The sequence below is a fragment of the Camelina sativa genome, chromosome 13, assembly GCF_000633955.1.
Source record: "Camelina sativa cultivar DH55 chromosome 13, Cs, whole genome shotgun sequence".
NCBI lineage: Eukaryota > Viridiplantae > Streptophyta > Magnoliopsida > Brassicales > Brassicaceae > Camelina > Camelina sativa.
The window spans coordinates 4,954,438-4,976,488 of NC_025697.1; the positions used below are offsets into that span (position 1 = coordinate 4,954,438).

The following is a 22,051-nucleotide window of genomic DNA, read 5'->3' on the forward strand; positions in this document are numbered from 1 at the left end:
TAAAGATGTTAGGACTGGGCGAGCTTATGCGGTTAAACACAATTTGCTTCCTGTGAATGAAGACCCCACACCAGTTCGAAGACAAATGGATGAGGGATCTTCTTCGACTTCTGAGGTAATTCAGTTGGGTAGCATTCGTATGCCACAGGTTGGTCAAGAAAATGAGGAGAGTTCATATGCAGCTTTGGTCGACACAGCACAAGCTCTACAGAGACTTACTAAAGTAGTTCAGAGGCTCATACATAATCATCCACTTTCCAAGAAGATTTGAGTTGTTTTTAACTATTGTTTTCTCAAGCAGGGGGAGAAGGAGAAGAAGCTGGTCTGAGATTCTGGGGGAGCTTTGTGTTTTCATTAAAACTTTGGAAGATTTTCGGTGATCATTTTAGTTCATTGTGTTTGGATGTTTGATTATGGCTTGATGATCGTTTTTGGTTTATGTTATGAACGTTTAAAGATGTTTGTTTTATATCTAAGCCAAAAATTCTTATGCTTGAGAAGCACAAAGTTAAAAAGGGGGAGATTGAAGATGCAGCATTTGAACAAGTGTTTGAACTACTCCAGAAGGACATGACTTTAATACGAAAACAGAGTATCGAGTGATCTATGTCGGCTATTATCAAGACTCATACAGATTTAGAAGGCACGAGAAGCTTCTAGAAGATTGAAGAGTTTCATGTTTACAATTGGAATGTAAACATGAAGAAAGTGGAAAATTTCCTAAACCATAAAGAAAAAGAAAATTGTCCAAATTCCTATTAGGATTAGATTAGGTAGTTTGCTAATTAAACAGCTAATACCTAGATCTATAAATAGGGATGCTAAAGCAAGGTTGAGCTTTAGCACAAACAAGAGAAAGTTAATCGAGCTATTAAGTTTTATTCTTTAAGAAAAAGAGCTAAAAACTTAAAAAAAGCAAGAGGTTTCTTAAAGAGAGTTTTGAGAGGGTAGAAAATTGTTTAGAACAAACTTGTAAACAGATTTTCTATTAATCAAAAGAGAGTTTAAAAAATATCAGATCATAAGTTCTCACACTTTCATCGACAACCTTTTTTCGTATTAAAATAATCAAATCACAGTTATCTGCGTGGCTAAACAAATTTCCCATAATTTATCCGCTAGTCCATCAACAGTAATCACAAATATTCGTACAAGCTATGGCGTTTAAAAATTAGTATAAGATTCATGATCAAATCAAATAATGGCGTTTCTTCATTTAGAGGAAACAATGATGTTCTTGGATTTTTGTACAAAAGTGAATATTATTGGATCATGGGATTTTGTACTCGTTATTTCAAGTGCTGTTTAATTGGAATTTTTCTTGAATGGTTGCAGCCTTTTGTTGGATTTGCTGAAAACAATTACCTTTTTTTGGTAAGATGTAATTTGTTTTTTTTTTTTGTCAAGCATATGTAATTTTTCTTTTTAAACTCCTCTGTTTACAAAAAAAAAAAATCTGGTTGCACAGTTTAGGGATTAGTAATGGTAGACCAATTACAAAAAGTTTCAAAAAGACATTTGGAATGTTCATCGCAACTGGTTATAGAATAGCTCAGTAAGTAGCAGTAAGTCATTGTTTATGTTTTGGCTTTAAGTATCCCAGAATGGGAAAACATTGACAACATCACACAAGATTGAGATTTTGATTTCGTTATTATACCCTTGGCCATGAACTCTGTTACTACTGCCTTTTTTTTTTGGCAAAATAAAGCCACTCTATTGCAAAGGTAAATCTATCAGTGTACGAGTAGTAAATAAACCAGAAAACAATAAAATTACAGTTATTGTGCATTAAACTGTTTACAGGGCTATCCTGTCTTCTCCGTATACCAAGTTCTTAATTAAACCCAACTAATATGAAAAACAACATTGATATACTTATACATATATATATCTCTAACATGTATCTGATCCCCTCCAAGCCTTGTTAATAGGAACCAAACACTTCCAAAGCATCTTCTTAAAGAGCAAGTCTTCTTCTTTTTTGTCACCGAACATGAAATTTGTAACCCACATGCCAGCTCTTATGCCCAGATTCTGCCTTCAAGGTTTAGGAGAAAGATTTTACCTTTCGAAAGGATCTCCCGCCTCAGCAGGATACTCAGCTGCAGCTACAGCTGCATCAATCTTTTCCCTCAGATTGAATTTCTTGGCGATCATCGGCCTTACATCTTCAACTCCAATTAAGCTTTCAAGAAATGGGAGCAAGTGAAGGAGTTCTTTATCTGACGGGTCATTAAACCAGCTCTCTATTGGCACCCCATTCTCCACTTGGAACCCAAATGCCTACACCATTGCATAAAAACAATAACTCAAGACAAGATGATGCAACAGCTTTAAAAGATAGAACTAAGATAATTCTTAATGGCGGTTGTAGGTACAGTCTAGAATACACTTTGTTCCCACACAAGTTCATAGATTTAGATAGCTTTTGCAAACTAGCTAATACTAAATTCTCTCATAGCATCTTTCATAGCTATTATAGTCATCCTATACTGAAAAAAATGTATCCTACAATTATCACTGATAAAAGCATCTACGGACCAGCTTTGGCTAAAGTGGCTAAACAATGTTGTATACCCATTGTGTAGAGGGATGATACCTGTGGGGAGTTGTCGACGATGATAACACGAGATAAATCACGCCCAAGGACAGACAAATCTTTTAGGTAGTTACCGTCAAAGAAAACACAGGAGTCACGGTACACTCTATGGCGAAAGAACTTTCTCTTAGGGTCAATCACGTTTAAAAGTTGCTCCGCATAAATACTTTGGCTAGCTGTAAAGATGACGATCTCAAAAAGACGGGACACTCTCTCCATAAACTCTTGGAGGTGAGGGCGGCACCGCACATACACCATATGCTCTTCTTCATTAAAATTAACAGGGAATGTGAAATCCACCTCATCACATGGTTCTAGACTCGAATGCACAAGAGTTTCTGCAAACATAAAACATATATGTTATAGCAATAACAGAAATAAACAAAACAAACTCTTTCTGGTGAGAAAAAAATAAAACGTTACAACCTTAATCTTCTAGCCATATGTCGTCTATGGTTAAATCACATCAATACACAATACTGGTGAAAGACAAATATTTTTGTTCGATTAAAACAAAAGCTGAAAGGTAGCCTTACCATCAAGGTCTAGGACTAGAGAAATAGGAGGGCAGCTTCGGGTTTGTTTAGGAAGCAAGACCGGCCTAAAAGTTGGAACAACAGAAGACAAGTTGGGCAAGTTCTTGATAAACAGGTAAGGATCAAACTCGTCAAGTTCCTCATCCTCTTCATCCTCCATGGATACAGAGGTAATAAGGGAATCTTGGCCACGCTCATCAACACATTCCAGCTTAGAGCTCTTCATTGCTAGATAAATAGCAGAAACCGAATCCAAGTTACAATTTGAATCAACGGTACTTGTATCTAGAGCAAGCAATCGATCATAAGGGTTCTGTGCATCCAAATCCGGAGAAGGAGAAGGAGAGTCATCGTCTTCCATTAAAAAACCCTATTAACATCAACTTTGTAACTGAGTGAGAATAAGTCAAGAGTGCGTCAGCAGAACTCACAGCCTAATGCTCAAGACAAGAACTAGACATCTACAAGTAGAAGCTAGACTTCACCTCAGGAAACAAGTGAACGGATGAATCTCATATATTCCAAAAGAATCAAATCAATGATAAAGTTTTGAAATTTACCTTCTAGGAGCTCTCTTCACCTCCAGTATCTACCGAATAAACCGAGACACCAAGAGATTACTCAGATCTCGAGTCCTTCAAATTGCAAAAGCTAGCTCAACACACAAGGATAGTTCGTACTCTGTAGAAAGGGGAAAAAAAAAGACAGATCTTTGAATTAGAAAAGGAGCAAAGCCCTAGATTTAAAATTATTTGAAAAGATGAAAAAATTGGAGCCAAAAAAGAAACAAAAAATTCGAAAACTTTCATGGCGGAAAGTGACAGAAATCAATATTTTAACAAAATAGAACCGAACCGGAACTGATAGGAGATAACTCCCACGAAATCGATCGATTTCAGATAAAAAAAAATTCAATTTTGATATGTCTAGGGCTTTTTTTAATACCGAAAAAAAGGGGGAAATAAAAAAGACAGCTTTATATTCTCTTAGGGAAAAAAAAAAAAAAAAAAAAAAAAAAANGAAAACTTTGACCCGAAAAGACGATATCTTTCTCCGCAAATTTCTCTCTGCAACTACGAAGCAAAGAAACCCAGATTATATAATCTTCACTTAACCCAGAAAATAAACTGAGAAGAAGAAACAGAGAAAGGAAAGGAGATTTATAAAAAAAATTAAAGAAACCCTAGATAGGGTAAATTCGCCGGAAAAAGTACCTCCGATCAAAACGCTTTCTTCGTACTGCCGTCTTCTCTCTCTCTCTCTCGGAAATAAAATAAATTTGCTCGAAATGAAAACGAGATACGACACTATAGTCTTTAACATAAGCTAATGAAAATATTTTCATTTAAATGCCCCTCATACTTTATTCTTATTTCATTTGCACCTCAATAGTTTTAATTTTTTCAAACAAAGCCCATGAGTAAACCGGGAAATGATGACGTCACCGCCGGTTAGAAGGATACGGATTTCTGTTTAGTCTCCTCCTATTCCTATATATAGGATGATCTACAGTATTTGATTGGTTCTAGTTGGATAACTGTAGAATATTCAGTTTGGGTCATGATTAGGCCAGATTTATACTTACTACCAAACACATAAAGTTATTGAATGACGACGAGACGACGTGTGTTGTTAAGGTTATCCAAGTCCAGATGTTTTTTTTGTTTAATCCGTACAAAACTTTACTACGATAAACTTAAATAGTGAAAAAGTCAAAACAGAAAAAGAAATTTTTTTTAAAAAAAGGCAGATGAAAAAAGTGCTCAATGTTTCTTTTGTTGATTTACAAGTGAGTCAAGCAAGATGTTTCTGGTGATAAATAGAAAGAGACAGAGAGTAGCAAAGATTCATCAATGTTTTTGGTTTCTCTCTATAGTTAAATTAGTTATTAGTTAATACTTAATACTAATAGATACACAACATTTCAAGGTACTTGCGTATGGTTTGGTTTCAACTTCTTCTTATATATATATACTCTTTTGTTTTCTTTGTAGCCTTAAGAGCCTTTTTCAACTTCTCTCAGTCAGCTTTGAAACGTTGTACACAAACAAACATACACATTTAGAAACATAAAAAGGGTTAGATTGCAAAAGAAAGAAAAACATGAAACGGCGACGTTTGTCCTGGTCAACAGCGACAACATAAAAGAAATGGGATCATCGTCGTCGTACCCGTCAGCCTCAACCAAAGTTAAAAAAGAGAGATTCCGCCGCACGTTGTTCTAAATCGAAACAGCGACTCGCAAATAAATCCATTTTTGCCATTTTTTTTTTTCTTAACCAGGCTTGTAGTTTGTATGTAATACTGATTTAAGCCATCTCAGAAAACTAAACTACCAAAAAAAGGCTTCACCTTTACAGTTTGCCACAATTCTTTAGAGAGAGAGAGAATTAAAAATGGTGTGGTTGACGGATCAACAGATCGGGAGATGGAAAAGGAAACGAATTTTGGTGGTGGGATCGTTTCTGTGTTGGTTAATCATCATGTTCATCACTCCCAAAGTTCCTCTTCGTCACCATCTCTTCGCCGATAAACGCAATTTCATGGGTATCATCAATCATCATAATATCATATCACTCTGTTCTCTTATCTCTCTCTCTCTCTCTATTTGTGTGTGCATGTGTGTAATAATAATAATAATGAGAGACAGGTGTTTTGATGTTGTTGTGAACAGGAGTGCCTAACACATTGAATGTGATTACCAACTTTCCCTTTCTTATTATTGGGGTTCTTGGTTTTGTTCTTTGCCTTGGTGGAAGCTTCTTCAATATAAGGTTTGTTACTTATTACTCTCTCTTTACATTTTGACATTTTTTATGTTTTCGTTAGTGTTTAACTTCTTGAATTGTTTTAATGTAGTTTGAAAGGTGAGATCTGGGGATGGACATTGTTCTACGCTGGCATTGCTAGCTTCGCCTTTGGTTCTGCTTTTTATCATCTCAAACCTGATGACAACAGAATCGTCTGGGACACTTTACCTGTTCGTTTTTTCCTCACCTTTACTTCTCCTCTGAACTTATCTTTTTTATGTTTATAGTTATGGAAAGAAAGCTTAAATGACTCTTTATGTTTGCACTTAGTTATGGAAATAAAGCTCAGATGAGTCTTTATGTTTGCACTTAGTTGTCTTCTGTTGTACATTGTGAACAAAACTTGTAAAGAATCTTTCTAAATCTAATGGATAGAGGCTGTGTGGAGGTTTTGGGTGTCAAGTTTATCAAATGGAAATGTTTATGAATAGCTGTTTCTTGATTAATGACGGTAATTGCAGATATTGATTGCGTATTCGTCGCTTTTCTCTAGTTTTTTGGTTGAGAGAGCGGGGGAGACAGTGGGACTGAGTTGCCTCGCCTTGCTTCTATTCACATCATTTCTCAGCGTTGCTTACGCCAGGTAACATTCAAACCGCAAATCATTACCTACCTACCTCCTCTGGTATATATGTTTTCAGTGGTGATTTTTTTAGTCAGGTTCGGATTGAAATTATATGTGTATTAGTTGATGGCAGAGTGTTTAATGATCTCCGGTTATGCATGACGTTCCAGTTGATTCCATGTCTGGTGATTCCCGTCATGACAGTTTTGTTACCTCCCAAGTATACTCACTCTAGATTCTGGCTCTGGGCAACAGGTTTTTTAAAACTCAAAAACCACTTTTGCGGTTTTTTTTGTTACATTTTGCTGCTCTCTTATAATTTCTGATTATTATGATAAATGAAGCGGCTTACGCTATTGCCAAGATTGAAGGACTTGCAGACCACAAAATTTACAATGCCAACCGATATATCATCAGTGGGCATTCACTGGGGCATTTGTGTTCAGCTGTGGCTACGCTTTTACTTACCATCATGCTTTTGTATAGAAGCATTCGGTTTCATAGGTAACCTTTTTCTACTGGCTTTCTCTTTCATCTTTGAGTTACTTGTAAGTTGTAACCTGAGGATTTTTTTTCATTCTTCTTGTGTGATGAAACCAAAACAGATTAGGTGATCTCAAAGGCCATCCTTGACATCCATTACTGACTCGAGAGGTTTTTTTTTGGTTTTCGGATGCTTCTGTATACTTTGTATTAAAGATTTTGTTGGGCTATTAAGTAGCTTTTTTGACACATGATCCCACTGAAAACATCGTTGGTTCGGACAATGAACAACTTTGGACTTGTAGTAACTAAGAAGAAACCAAAAGAATAATCATAATCCACAAATTCACCTTTTATTTTTTGGTCTTGACTTGTGACCTCTTCCTTCTTCATATTATTATCACTCACAGGTCACAACATTGAGGACTTTGAATTAAAGCACAGAATGTGAAAATCTAAAACAGCAATAGTATTGTGGTTCTGATTTCGAATAATCATACAATTCAACTAAATAGCAACAATGATGAGTAAATCTCACGTGTTCAAAGACCTTCAAAGAAACGCAAATGGTCATCGAATGTCTCAGCATGCCTTATCTTAGTGATGGACCCATCTTCTTCAACCTGCAAAAACAAAGAACACAAAATTGAAGACAATCAGATGAAATTCATGACAATTTCTCTCGGGATCATTCTCCTGACGAAGAAAATGTGTTGGTACCCAGTATTCCGGAGGACGCATTTTGAGATTGTAAGTGGAAGCCATGCTCATACAGTATGCACCAGCGTCATGAACCACCAGACCAGCTCCCTGTAATGGATACAAGAAACTCATTATATTCCACCTAGAGCTGTGGGCTGCCAAACAGAATCAGATCCTCATCATACCTGTGGAGGAGTGGGAAGCTCTCTGTCTTTGCCCAAGAAATCAGCAGATTCACAGACAGGACCTACTACGTCGAATTTGGTAACCTCTGCTTCAGGCGGTGGAGGAGAGACCAACTCAATGTGCTTTTGCATTAAGAAACAAGAACAAGAGGATGTTTAGCATAACTCCAAGAGAACAAAATCTGCAGATGCTGCTGTGAGTAGCATATTTGTTTTTACCTGATAAGCATCGTAAAGACTGGGACGGATAAGCTCAGCCATACTTCCATCAATCACTATGAAGTTTTTAGTTCCATTTGTCTTCACACCAGTTACATGGTTGACGAAACAGCAAGTGTTTGCAATCAGAGATCTCCCTGGCTCGATTATTAGATGCAGGTCTCGTGAATAAACAAGCTCTCTTACCTGAAACAGATCAAAGATTGTAAAGATTCTACCAATTCCAATACTTTTGAGCTCAGATGAATGAGAGATTTTTTGAGATGTTCTTCTTACAGTGTTGATGAGATCCATGGGTGTAGGAAGGACAGCACCGGCATGATAATAATCTATCCCTAAACCACCACCAATGTTCAAGTAACAAACTTCAAAGCCTTGACGCCGCATTTCATCAATGTATTCCACCATGAGAACCGCAGCATCTCTGAATATATCCACCTGGAATCAACATAAAAATATACACATATGTAGAGCTCAAGACTCAATATTTAATAGACGGAGCAAAAGCAAACATGGAAAACATGAACAGAAAACTATCCATATTCATCTGATTACATCAAACACACAACTTAAGTAACTAACTGGAGTTACCTTTGTAATGGTAGAGCCTAGATGGCAATGAACTCCAACAAGCTGAAGCTCTTTGGGATGTGCTTTCACCTCATCCAGAAACCATTGAAGCTTCTCGTTCCTGATACCAAACTTTGAGTTCTTGTTCCCAGTAGCTACATATGGATGCACCTGAAAATTGTATTAAACAGAAAAACACTCACTCATATCCACGCTGTGCAGACCAATTACATGATGCTAAAACATAAAAAGGATAAATGAAACCATACCTGAGGATCGACATCAGGATTGATACGAAGCAGTACATTGACTAGCTTACCAGAAATTCTTGAAGCTTCCACAATGTTATTCAAGTCAAACTCACTATCGACATTCACAAAAACACCTTCTTGAGCAGCTAGAACTAGATCTTCCAACGACTTGCCATTTCCATTGAAAATACACCTATTCATTATATATAACAAACACATAATCACAACACCATTCTACCAAATCAATGAATCATACCATTCATATCAACATCCTCACATTCTGATTCCATCAACAAGTCAAACACTATTCCAACTTTATTATAGGGATGAACTTTACTTAAAGAATCTTACTTTGAGGGATTGAAACCAGCACGAAGAGCAAGCCTGAGCTCATTCCCACTGACAAGCACAGCACCACATCCCAAACTCCTAAGATGCTCCAAAATCTTGAGATTGTTATTAGCTTTAATAGCGTAACCAATCACGGACGTGACTCCTTTCAACGCTTCTTTATAAGCCTCGACGTTCCTAGTGATCTGAGGTTTGCTGTATAAGTAAAAAGGTCTTCTCTCGACTGACTCCATGATATCCTCAACCTTAGTTCCTTCGCAATAGAGAAACCCATCTGAAGATTTCTTGAAACAGTGATCGAACGACGACGGCGCTGAAGCTTCCTTCGTGAGGGTTTTGGAGGAGTTTTGGGAAACGGCGGCGGCTCTCGCGGTGAGGCGTTTAAGTGGCTTCAAAGTGGATTTAAGAGACAGAATTGGGAGTCTGGAGAGTGGTGAGGTTTGATTCAATTGGTATTGGTTTAGAGTTCCACGGAGAGATGAAGGTTGAGAGAGAAGGTGAGTTGCTGCCGCCATAGCTCGATGATTTTGTGAGTTGTGTGAAGAAGTGGCGACTGAGTAGTTAACAGTAAGGGTTTCGAAAAAGAGTCAACATTACACGTGGCAACGGGTAGCTTTGGTCAGGTCCGGTTTTGGATATTATCCGGTATAACAAACTAACCAAACTAATCCCGTGATAACCGGCAGTGTGTAACAATTTCAATTTGGATCGAACAAATGAAAAAAAGGTGAATAGTGTGACTGTTTAAATTTAAATTTAATTTACTAATCCCTCCGTTTTATATTATTACTTGTTGTTCTAGACAATTTCACACATATAATAATTAAATTTTATATTTTACCTCTTATTAATACACTATTTCATTTGATATAAGTAATTAATAAGCTAAAAGTTAGGAGTAAAACTGAAAACTTTTATCCATAAAATTGCATCGTAAATACAAAACGACAAGTAATTGAAAACAAAAAATTAATTCTAGAATGACAAATAAAAATAAACGGAGGAAGTACTAAATTTTGTATATTAATCATTTTGCCTCATATCATATGTGTCATCTGTGAGATTGTAACCTCATCTTCAATGGGTCATATTGTAAACTGTACTTTTTATAGTTTCGTTAAAGGGAAAGGTGATTGTCAATGGGATCAAATCAGTTGATTCTCTCATCTAGCTTTCATTTTCTTTCGCCCTCAGCTTTGGGATGATTTGTGCTACTTATTGTTCGGACATGTTAGTTTTGTGTCCGTCGTAATTTTGTGTGTCGGTAGTCACTTGTCTCAAAACTGAAAAAAACATTATTGGAAAAATCTTGCCCTATTTAGCCAAATTATCGTGTAAAGTGAAGATGATCTAAGTATAAATATTATGCAAATGCATACTCGGTTATATTACAAAACAAAACAAAACAAAAAGTTACAAATAAGGTCCGAATTTAAAATAAAAGAAAAATTCAAAGAATAGAAAAGGAGAAGTACATAATATATAATTGATTAAAATGCTTTGTTATGCTATTTGTTTAAGTGTTTTCATGTTTTAAGATTGTTTTTGTGATATTTGTTTTAAGTGTTCATGTTTGAAAATTTGACAATGTAACTTTTTGGGTTCAAAGTAATGAAAGTAAGACGTTAAAAACAAACTTGACCATATGTTTATTGGATTGGAATTGGATCATTGGATCGGATGTATAAGACTTTATGGGTATGGAGGACACTTTGGCGAAGAAGGCTACAGTATATCTTATTCCCTTTTATGTGTACCATCGTTAATGTTTATGTACCTTGCTGGTCGGAACCACTTGTAGTTGTCCGACAAGGCTACTCTGTAATGCAGTTATCTTTTAATGAAAATGTGATGTTGAGTTAAAACTTTATGGAAATCGACACTTGACGGGTGATAATTGAAGTGGTGTAAAAGTCTTAAAAGTATTTAACAATACAGTACTTAGTTAGAGAGCTAGTATTGAATTATAAATCACGTTTAAACCTTGGGAATTGAGATCTCGAAAACAAAGGATTAACAAAAATTAAAAGCAGAGCAGCATTGCCGATGAAGCTATGAAGAAATAATTGACTTGGGATTTACTCTCTGAGCAAAAAGAGTTGTTTATTCTAATTACTACTTACTACAGTACATAATTAAATTTAAAACTTCGGATCCCTAATCCATTACTCCAATATCTGCACGCACTTAATTTTTTTTTAACCTGCACTGACTTAAATTCAAACTGATTCATTGCGTGCACTCTCTTTTTTTATTTCTAAAGAAAGAAAAAAAGGGGCAGTGAACTGCTACCACTATCACTCACTACAATGTGTCGGTGGATTATTTCTTCCAACAATTTTTAATTACATCTCCAAAATGTAACTCCTTTCCCCCATTTTTCTTCATTTCAATATTTGGATACATTATAACAATTTTATAACCCGAATTAAATCTATTTTAGTTACTAATAATATTTGAAAATTTTTGTGTGACTTTTCTTGTTTTTTTCGCCGGGAATAAATTCCTTAGTACTGAAAAAAAATTGATAATCTTGAAGATGAAAAAACAATTTACGTTAACAAAATTACACCTACTACACATCTGTGTATTAATTACTACAGTATTTGTTTCTCAGAAAATAATTTATTTGTGTATTACTTGGGGACACTGTGTAAATATATATAATCATCTACATTAATTATTTTTTTACTACCCAATGAAGATTCCACAGACATGGGCATGGAAGTCATGAACATTCAGAAAAATCTAAGTAAACAAGAAAAAAAAAATGAAAACTGAAAAAAACAAAATAAACAAATCATTTTTTAAAAACAGCAATAAATAAATACTTCCAAAAATTTTAATAATAAAACCAAAAATATTACTAAAATTTTAAATCTATTAAGATTCCACAAACAAAAAAAAAACTCTCTCTATTGTCTCTCTCTTTATCTCTCTCTCTCTCTCTCTCTCTCTTTGTTGTGTGAGCTCAGATCTGACCAGAGAAAGAAAACAATCGGAGAAGAAGAAGAAGAAAGAAAGATGACAGACCGAGTCTTCCCAGCTTCCAAACCACCAACAACCGCCACTAACGGAGTTCCACCACTTGGTTCCATCCCACCCCCACCAGCTCCCGCCGCCGTTACAACAACCAACGGAACAGCTAACCAAAAACCTCAAGTCTATATCCCAGCTAACCGTCCGGTTTACCGTCCTCAGCCTTACAGCCGCCGTCACCACCACCAATCTCGACCAACCTGCCGAAGAATTTGCTGCTGCTGCTGTTTCTGGTCCATTCTCATAATTCTCATCTTAGCTCTCATGACAGCGATCGCCGCCACCGCCATGTACGTGATCTACCATCCTCGTCCCCCTTCCTTCTCCGTTCCTTCGCTTCGTATCGGACGCGTTAACCTAACCACATCCTCCGATTCCTCCGTCTCGCATCTCTCTTCCTTCTTCAACTTCACTCTGCTCTCGGAGAATCCAAACCAACACCTCACTTTCTCGTACGATCCTTTCGTCGTCACCGTCGTGTCGGCCAAATCCGGTACGGCTCTCGGGAATGGAACAGTGCCGGCGTTTTTTAGCGACAACGGGAACAAGACATCGTTCCACGGAGTGATCGCTACGTCAACAACGGCGCGTGAGCTAGATCCGGACGAGGCGAAGCATCTGAGATCAGATCTGACGCGCGCGCGTGTGGGATACGAGATCCAGATGAGGACTAAAGTGAAGATGATAATGGGGAAGCTGAAGAGTGAAGGAGTAGAGATCAAAGTGAGCTGTGAAGGTTTTGAAGGAAGTGTACCAAAAGGGAAAACACCTGTTATAGCAACTTCTAAAAAAACTAAGTGTAAGTCTGATCTTAGTGTCAAGGTCTGGAAATGGAGTTTTTAGAAAATTTTTCTCTATTGAAATTTTTCTATTTTTCTATTTTTATGGATTTGTTAAACTTTTGGGAATGATCCAAAAGAAGATTTCTTCAGTTTGTTAGTTAAACACACACAAAAAAATTCAGAGAAGTCAGAGAGAGAGAGAGAGAGAGAGAGATAAGATATTGTCAAGTAGAAGAAGACCACAGAGAATTCACGGCTTCTAAGATTTTTATTTATAATTTTTGTTTGTTTGTTTGGAACTTTCTTGTTTTGAGTTTTATGTCTTTTTAATCGATACAAAAAAATAGTATAAATGTAATACTATAAGGGAATGAAGAGTACTAAAAAGCTGGAGATTGCAGCAGTGAGTTGTTATATATAGTGAGCATTAAAGTTAAAAAAAAGAAGATACATAGTAGTAGTAATTAAAACAGAACCTTAAAAATGCAAAAAGATGCCGTGGGGTTCGTGAAGAGAAAGAAGAATGAAGAAAGAACACAAGAGATGTGTTAAATGTGTTAGATGTTGTAGCATCATCATCATCTCTCTCTCTCACGCATTATACAAACACCATTTAAGAGTATGTGAATTCGTCTTTAAGCAGTTTGCAATATTTGCATGTTATAAAAATTAATACTATGGTCACTCCTACCTCCCCCCGATTCATGAATGTGTTATGTGGTGGGTTTGATACAACACATTAAATTATATCTTGCCATAAAAATCTACTAAAAGACAAGTTTTCCGGCCATACTGTCCTAAAAAATGAAAATAAATGGGTTCATTAACCTTCTTAAATCGTCTTTAAGTGCATATACAATACTAGTATTTTTTTTTTTTGGTGAGATCTTATCCAACTACGGACAATGTCGGTGTGACCAAAAACGAGAGGAAGGAATCTGTCCATGGCGCTACCCAAAACGGCAAAAAAAGTCCCTCATTTAAAATAAAAAAGTTGACAAAAATGTATTGTATTAGGTGCGTCTTAAAACGGATAAAAAGGAGAAAAATATTCAAATGTAGAGAGTGTTGTGGTGTGTAATTGGATCTAGGCCCAACTTGAACCAGTTAAACGAAAAATATCAATAAGATTCGTTGTTTTCAAATAATAAAAATCTGAAGCCCAAACACAAACAATGTCTTAAGCCCTTTTTTCACTTTTTTGCTTCACTGTTGGTTTTCCGACATCCTCTACTTCGCGGGGGCAGCGCGACGAACAAAATAGAAGAAAAAGGAGAAGGGACTATTCCGCCGTGGAAACCATTATTTCTCTGTCTACCTCATCATCATCACTCATTCGCTTCAACTTTTTGCTACACCAAAAAAAAATCTTATCGCCCCTTTTCGAAAAAGGAAGAAGAACTTTCAGAAAATATATATAATCTATGGCGGAGAAGCTCGAGCCGGTGAAGGTTTTGTACTGCGGAGTTTGCTCTCTTCCTGCCGAATACTGCGAGTTCGGTCCCGATTTCGCTAGATGTAAGCCCTGGCTCGTAGAAAACGCCCCCGATCTCTATCCTGATCTCCTCAAAGGTACCCTACTAATCTTTAGATCAAACCCTAATTTTTTTCTCAAAAAATCTCTTTGTTTTTTTTTTTCAACTTGATTCATCAGATATTTATGGGTCTGTTAAGTTTGCTGAATCTTCTTTTGTAAGCGGTTTAATAAGCAGGTCTTGATAAGTTATCATGTCATTGCTTGCGTATTTTGAATACTGTACTGTAATGCTGGATCGTTAATACTAACTAATGTGTAGAATTCTTTTGTACCCTTTTTTGCACTTCGGTTCTACTGGTTATGACTATCTTGATTTGATGGCTTACTAATATTTGAATTTGGATATGGATTTTAAATGTTCAGAGGCTAACGAGAAGGCAGCAAATAATGTTTCTGACAAACTTCAGTCGGTGGGAATCTCTTCTGGTGGTGCTGATGGGGCACAATCTTCAGCTCAGACCGGTATGTAACCTGTGTATATGTCTTCTTTCGCATTTTCATAATAAATCCCACTTCACATATATTTGCAAGGTTACTTACTCGCTCAATAGGGCTCTGCAATGTACTTGGTATATATATATTCTATTGGTGTACATGTATCTGTTACTTTACATTGCTTATGTACAATTCCAATTGAATGGCTGGAAGCATCTGTGGTGTTTCTCTTTGGCTGAGGGATCTGCAATCGAACTGTTAAACATGAATGAGTGATTTTTCTAGAGTTATTGATTTGGTGTTGATGCCTATGTTTGAAAGGATTTGGCTTTTTGTTGAATTTCTAATTAGTTAATCACTGGATTTTCGAATATATAGGTGGAACATCCAAGAAGGAGGAAGCGAAACGCCTACCAGGGGGAAAACTTAAAAAGAAAGTAAGTCATTTTGTGCAACCTTAATAATATTAGTATTAGCAAGTCTCCATGATATACATACTTCTTTCGATTTCTTTTTTCTTTTTTTTGGTCTTTCATGCCTAATTTTCTTATATGCTTATGGTACCTACATAGGAGAGACTAGAAGTGATTATTGAAAAGGTTGTGCGCAACAAGCGTAAGTGTATCACCATTGTCAAAGGACTAGAACTGTTTGGTGAGTTGTTTACTTCTTTTTGGTGAGATATCTTAGTATTCTTATTGGCTGGAACATGCCTCATTCGTTTGTCCTTTAAAATTTTGTTCTTCAGGGATAAAACTCAGTGACGCCTCTAAAAAGCTCGGGAAGAAGTTTGCCACTGGAGCATCAGTTGTCAAGGTATCTATACGAAGATGAATTACAAATCAAATATGCTTAATTGCTTAGACAGACTAGTGATACTGGTTTTGGCAGCTTATGGTCTGTAATGCTTTAGAACTGTTCAGTTTCTAATTTCAGAATATGGGCTCCGAAGATAACTATGAAATCTACTTATATCCGATTTTTGAACCACTCTGATTTTCAAAACTTTATGTTTTTCAGGGACCAACCGAAAAGGAACAAATTGACGTTCAAGGAGATATTATCTATGATATCGTTGAGTTCATTACAGACACTTGGCCCGATGTAAACATTACTTCCTTTTTCTCTTCCCTAATTTGTTCTTGTTTGTAAATATGTTTCACAATCCGTTCTCATGATTGTTTCATTGCCATATCCAGGTACCTGAAAGATCCATTTTCTTCATCGAAGATGGGAAGAAGGTTCAGGCTGGTTGATGATCACCTTTGTCCTTGGCTGTTGGCATGGCGGGTTCATGTAGACGAGTTAGTTCCTGAGTTCTCTCTCCTATGTGTTTGGAGGAAATCGCATCGTGATAATAACTTTCAACATAACGTATAGTTGGATTATCATACTATTTCTTATTCGGGCTGCGATAATTCCAGACAGGTTTCTCCAAACATTTCTGTTTTTGGTGGGCATAAAATTTAAAATGCGTCTTGAAATGAATGTTTACTTCATCCGTGACCCTTGATCAGCTTTCACCATTCCGGTTTTTAGGCTCTAAATATACTCTCAGTGGCAAAATAGGTGAAATCTCGTCTTTATAAGCAACCAATAGAGAGTATTTAGAAACTTGGCTCTAAATAGGTTTCTAGTATTGGACAGCTAGATCCCAAACTAAACTAGGCTCAAGGAACCAAGTTTTTAACCATTACAATCGAATCCGTGTTGAGACATATACAACATTGAACCTGATACTGAGATTATATCCATCACATGGACAATTTGATCTCTAACTGTGCTTTAGTGTTTATTATATCAAACTCAACTAAGACATTAACTGACTCAGCAAAGCTGTTAAATTCGCGACCTAACAGGAACAACTGAACTCATGGAGTCTTGGTTACTTGTACTGATATCACCTGGCTCACCATCGTTCTTCGGATCCAATTTGAAGAATGAGAGAACAATAGAAGCAAGCTGATGCTGGTGAGAAGTGAACTCATGATCAGCTTCTTCAATAAGACACAGCTTATGATTCTTTATATATTTGGCAAATTCGGACGCTTCTGTTACATGCACGATCCTATCTTTTGACCCATGAATTGTCAAGACCCTGAAATTTTAAGAGAATCATCATTAGTTCCGCTATTAGAATGAAACCAAAAGAGACAAATCCTTAGTAGAAAGAATATAATGATAGACCTGCAGTTTTCATGAAGTGAGAGACATGCTTCAAGAGTATTGGTCGTGAGACGGTCCATTAGACTCTCTTCGGTTACCCGATATTCAAACTTTCCTGCAACGAAGAAAGGGGAAGGAGTTGCCTCTAACAGTACCGGTAAATGCTAAACACGCCAATGTTCCTTGGCTCTAACGATCACAAGACTAAAAAGGTGAACGATTTACCCTTTCTGTTCCTAACATCAATGAACCCATCCTCTTTGATTCTCTTGAAGTAATCCTTACCAAGCCGGCCTTCGATTCCTCTCTCAAGAAAGAACCGACCTGAGATATTTACAACAGTCTGCACATCATTGTACTTTGCTGCATACAAAAGCACTACATTCCCACCTGCACAATATTCAGTGACAACAACAACGCTTCAGATCTCACATATACTTTCTTGAAATTCAAAATCACAAAATCCATCTTAGTTTTATGTTTCTAGACCTTTGCTATGTCCAATAATCGTAGAAACCTCACGTTTATCTCCACGCAAGTGTTGCACAACAGAACGCAGATCTTCAACTTCACGACGATAGTTACCATACTGTAATGATCCTTGGCTTTCCCTGAATCCCCAAAAACATGAGTAAAAGCAACAAACACTTCCCCCACTTTAAAAGAGAGAAAGATATAAGCTAGTAAGATGGATTCATTCACCCGTTGCCAGCAAAGTCAAATCGAAAAGAACTAATCTTGGCTCTTTCAAAGAAATTAGCAATGGTGACCATGGGAATCCGATCCTACAAGGATATATAAACATTACAGTAAAAGCAATACAAAAACCAATTAATGAGAAGACATTGCAAATGATGAAAACTGATGAGAATGGTACCCAAAAGAAAAAAAGCAAACACCTTTGATGATTGAAAGCCATGGCAGATGACGACAGTTTCAGTAGAACCAGTATCTTGCAAAACTCCAATGAGTTTCTCGCCATGACTGTTCTCAATCACAACTCTTTGTTGTTGAATCACTGTGCAGTAAAAAAAAAAAAGAACACAAACAATGTTCAAGCAGCTAAAGATACAAAACTTGTTCTATGATCAATCAGAGAAGTGAGTCCAAATCAAACATTGAAAGCCCAATACAATATCAAATTGGTCCCTCTAGGGAACAATTAAACGTAACCCCACACATAAGTAAAATCCAAATGATAGAGAATGAACATAATAAAAAACACATTGGTACAATTTTTGGGTACGTTGAAAGGGTCATGGATTGAGAAAAGGAGATGAAGCTAACCCGAGTTGTTGTCGATTCGTTCATGGCTAGATTGATTCCGGCGAGTCTCCGACATCGTCGGAGAGAAACCTCGAAGCTTAAAGTTTCGATATGGCTCAGCTCTTGGTAGGTGACAAGATCAAAGTTTTTACCGATTAGCTTGTAATTAAATTAGGAACGCTAAATTGTTTTGTAGGAGTATTTAGTTACTTACTATGAAGAAATTATTTACCAAATATATCTCTTTTTATTACATTGTTTGTGAGCCAACGGTTTTATAAACAAGGTTATAATTTATTATTTTATTTTTATCACTAAATAATTGTAATTTGTGAGGGGTTATTTTAATTTATGTTTATGTAATTATTATGAAGAATAATTTGTTCAATCGTTCACCCTAGTTTAGTTTAAGAACAGATAAAAAGAGTCCATAAAATTACTGTCTCCTTGTTTTTAATCACAAATTTTAAGGCCTTAAATGATTGGATATACAGATAGTAGGAGAATTCTTTTAATACATTTGTCATAAACAAAGACCATCGACCAAGTTGATTAAACGTATACTATTAATCATAGAATTGACGACTAATGAATAAACCAAAGACATTTCACTGCAAATGATTTATTAATAAAAAGACCAAGGACCAAAAAAGCCTACTATAATCACGACAAATTAATTAAATATCATAATTCCGATTAACTATCCGGAGAGTTACTTCCACGATATTTCGAGCTTAACACAAAATTAGAAGTTGTTGCCACTGATGTCAACGCTATAATTAAGTTAAGTTCAAAAAAGAAAATAATTGACGACCCTATATTAATCCTTTTCTTGGCAAGATCCCAAGGATTCTTATAAACAGCCACACATATTGACATATTTGACATAAAGACAAATCCTTTTCGGAATCATCAGTTAATCCTGTTACGGAGTAAGACATATCGGCAATGGCTGAACATGGAAACGTCCAAGATCTTCTTCCAAACGAAGTGCTTAACCGGACTTCTTTCCATTTCCAACCTCAGAGAAATTGGCTCAACGGTTCTATTTCTTTCTTCTTCTTTTCCTTTTAGCATACAGTGTGGAAACTGTTAGTTTTGATGGTAATTTTGTGAGGTGACAATTGAGATGATCAACTGTTGTCTTAATTTTGTTTATGTCGCTGCTAATCCTTGGATGCATCTGAAGATCCAAACGGTAACTAAACCTAACTTTAAACTTGTCATACAAGGAACCCCCAAAAGTTCTTAGATGATGATGAATATTAATGTTACAAATTTTGTTTCAGCGCCAATGTATTACAAAGGATTCTACCATTTGTTCTACCAGTACAACCCTTTGGCCCCTGAGTTCAGTAGGAAGATCATATGGGGACACTCTGTTTCACAAGACATGGTCAACTGGATCCAACTGCAACCAGCCCTTTTTCCTTCTCAGTCCTTTGACCGAAACAGCTGCTGGTCAGGATCCGCCACCATCCTCCCTGATGGCAAACCTGTAATTCTGTACACCGGACTCGACGAGCCTGACAGACATCAGGTTACAGTTCTTGCTGAACCTAAGGACGTTTCCGACCCTTTGCTTCGTGAGTGGGTAAAACCAAAGCACAACCCTGTGATGCTTCCGCCAGATGACGTCCCCTATTACTGCTTCCGTGACCCTACGACCGCGTGGCAAGGGCAAGATGGGAGATGGAGAGTTCTCATAGGAGCTAAGCATAAAGATACTGAAAGAGGAATGGCGATTTTGTACCACAGTGATGATTTTATCCAATGGACAAGTCATCCGTTTCCTTTACTTTCATCACAAGTAAAGGAAATGTGGGAATGCCTTGATTTTTTCCCGGTTTCGCTCACTGGTAAAGAAGGCGTAGAGACTTCGGTGAACAATGCTAGTGTGAAGCATGTCTTGAAGGTCAGTTTTGAGGAAAAGATTGGAGGCAAAGATTGTTATGTTATTGGTACATACTCTTCCGAGACTGAGCAATTTTCTGCGGATTCTGAGATCACCAACACCAGTGCGGATTTGAGATATGATTATGGAATGTTTTACGCCTCAAAAGCCTTCTTCGATAGCGCTAAGAATCGGAGGATCAACTGGGGATGGGTTGTAGAGACTGACAGCAAAGAAGATCATTTTCAGAAAGGATGGGCTGGCCTTATGGTAAAAAAAAATTTTCTTTTTTTTTGTTCTTATGGTAAATAATATTTTATAGAGATTAGTTGTCAAGAAATTTGATGAACTGATTTGGTTTTGGCTTTAGTCTCTCCCCAGGGAAATGTGGGTGGACAGAAGTGGAAAGAGGCTGATGCAATGGCCAATTGAAGAAATCAACCATCTCAGGACCAGACATGTTACTTCTGATAGAAGGCACTTTGAAAGCGGTTCAAGATTTGAGATCTTAGGCATTACTGCTGCACAAGTAAGTTTTCGCATATTTGCTTTTAATTTGTTAGAAACCTCATAGTTTAATAGGTTTGTGTATGTTTATTAATTCCCGAAATTTTATGTAAGGTTTGAATATCTTTGTAAAATTCAGCTATATAAACTAAAGACTGTATGTGAACATTAGCTAAAGTATATATAAGAAATTCAAAAAAGAAAAAAGAAAAAAGACTCATTTGCCCAAATATATTTACACATTGTCTCTAGAATCAATCGGCTTGTGTATTACTTTTGTTTTAACTTCATCTTATCTTTCTCTTGTTGGTGTAAAAAGGCCGACGTAGAAGTGACCTTTGACCTTCCTGTTCTGGAAGATAATCCCCAAACACTGAATTCTGACAAAGTTGAAGATAAGCTTTTGTTTAATCGTGACAACTCTGATGGATGTCTTTATGGGCCTTTTGGGTTGCTAGCATTGGTCAGCCAAGATTTATCGGAACAAACTGCAATCTTCTTCAAAATTATTCGTTGTGGAAATGGCTATGCGGTTATAATGGGTAGTGATGAGCAGAAGTAAGATTTCAACTTTGATCTATATATAAAAAAGAATTTAGGTTGTGTAAACCTGATATTTGTTGTAACAAATGGTAATGTAGGTCTTCGTTGAGAGACAACGTGCATAAATTTACGCATGGGACATTTCTAGACATTGATCCAAGACATGAGATGATCTCATTAAGATGTTTGGTGAGTTAGATTTGGCCTTTTTAGAACGAGATTAGATTCTTTTCACCCTAAAATTTTAATCTATCTAACAAATTTTAAACCTAGCTTGCATAACACTTTTTTTTTTCATATATAGGTCGACCACTCCATCATAGAGAGCTATGGAGCAGGAGGAAGAAATGTAATAACATCTAGGGTTTATCCCAAATTGGCAATTGGTGAAGCAGCTAAGCTCTACGTGTTCAATGATGGAACAAAGGGTGTGACCATGTCATCTATGGAAGCTTGGAGCATGAGAAATGCCCAAATCAATTCAAACGCAATTTAATTAATCATTAATAATGATAACATATCCTATAATAATCTTTGGACTGCCCCATAGATGTTTCGTGGCTTGTCATGAACTGCTGAGTTGTTTTAAGATCTAATGGATTTCCTGA

The 22,051-nt window shown here is 36.6% G+C and overlaps 7 protein-coding genes across 9 annotated transcripts; 4 read left to right on the plus strand and 3 right to left on the minus strand.

The window, feature by feature from the left end:
- On the minus strand, positions 1,733–4,456 carry LOC104735200 (CTD small phosphatase-like protein 2). Of its 3 annotated transcripts, none has more exons than XM_010454944.1 (5): positions 4,353–4,456; positions 3,699–3,819; positions 3,139–3,366; positions 2,603–2,940; positions 1,733–2,286 (listed from the first exon to the last, which is right to left on the minus strand). In XM_010454944.1, exons 3-5 carry the CDS (start codon positions 3,362–3,364, stop codon positions 2,065–2,067), a joined length of 786 nt encoding a protein of 261 aa, XP_010453246.1. In that variant the 5' UTR covers positions 3,365–3,366; positions 3,699–3,819; positions 4,353–4,456; the 3' UTR covers positions 1,733–2,064. The 3 variants fall into 3 exon arrangements, with proteins under 3 accessions (XP_010453246.1, XP_010453244.1, XP_010453245.1); XM_010454942.1 differs by having other exon boundaries at positions 3,139–3,508; XM_010454943.1 differs by having other exon boundaries at positions 3,139–3,529.
- On the plus strand, positions 5,291–7,352 carry LOC104735201. Its single transcript, XM_010454945.2, has 7 exons — positions 5,291–5,685; positions 5,813–5,912; positions 5,998–6,118; positions 6,410–6,531; positions 6,647–6,768; positions 6,858–7,017; positions 7,119–7,352. The coding sequence occupies exons 1-7, from the start codon at positions 5,535–5,537 to the stop codon at positions 7,144–7,146; spliced, it is 804 nt and encodes a 267-aa protein (XP_010453247.1). The 5' UTR covers positions 5,291–5,534; the 3' UTR covers positions 7,147–7,352.
- LOC104735202 (diaminopimelate decarboxylase 2, chloroplastic) lies at positions 7,406–9,823 on the minus strand. Its single transcript, XM_010454947.2, has 8 exons — positions 9,275–9,823; positions 8,942–9,116; positions 8,694–8,843; positions 8,379–8,540; positions 8,103–8,288; positions 7,884–8,006; positions 7,717–7,806; positions 7,406–7,619 (listed from the first exon to the last, which is right to left on the minus strand). The coding sequence occupies exons 1-8, from the start codon at positions 9,787–9,789 to the stop codon at positions 7,539–7,541; spliced, it is 1,482 nt and encodes a 493-aa protein (XP_010453249.1). The 5' UTR covers positions 9,790–9,823; the 3' UTR covers positions 7,406–7,538.
- Positions 12,169–13,509, plus strand: LOC104735203. The gene has a single exon (XM_010454948.2). The coding sequence runs from the start codon at positions 12,299–12,301 to the stop codon at positions 13,154–13,156; it is 858 nt and encodes a 285-aa protein (XP_010453250.1). The 5' UTR covers positions 12,169–12,298; the 3' UTR covers positions 13,157–13,509.
- Positions 14,292–16,566, plus strand: LOC104735204 (translation machinery-associated protein 22). Its single transcript, XM_010454949.2, has 7 exons — positions 14,292–14,667; positions 14,996–15,094; positions 15,446–15,504; positions 15,640–15,721; positions 15,816–15,883; positions 16,088–16,171; positions 16,267–16,566. Exons 1-7 carry the CDS (start codon positions 14,520–14,522, stop codon positions 16,321–16,323), a joined length of 597 nt encoding a protein of 198 aa, XP_010453251.1. The 5' UTR covers positions 14,292–14,519; the 3' UTR covers positions 16,324–16,566.
- Positions 16,631–18,659, minus strand: LOC104735205. The gene is made up of 7 exons (XM_010454950.2): positions 18,521–18,659; positions 18,133–18,251; positions 17,936–18,018; positions 17,723–17,844; positions 17,459–17,623; positions 17,255–17,348; positions 16,631–17,165 (listed from the first exon to the last, which is right to left on the minus strand). Exons 1-7 carry the CDS (start codon positions 18,573–18,575, stop codon positions 16,907–16,909), a joined length of 897 nt encoding a protein of 298 aa, XP_010453252.1. The 5' UTR covers positions 18,576–18,659; the 3' UTR covers positions 16,631–16,906.
- LOC104735206 (beta-fructofuranosidase, insoluble isoenzyme CWINV6-like) lies at positions 19,385–21,960 on the plus strand. The gene is made up of 7 exons (XM_010454952.1): positions 19,385–19,541; positions 19,689–19,697; positions 19,789–20,663; positions 20,764–20,922; positions 21,220–21,458; positions 21,542–21,632; positions 21,748–21,960. The coding sequence occupies exons 1-7, from the start codon at positions 19,448–19,450 to the stop codon at positions 21,937–21,939; spliced, it is 1,659 nt and encodes a 552-aa protein (XP_010453254.1). The 5' UTR covers positions 19,385–19,447; the 3' UTR covers positions 21,940–21,960.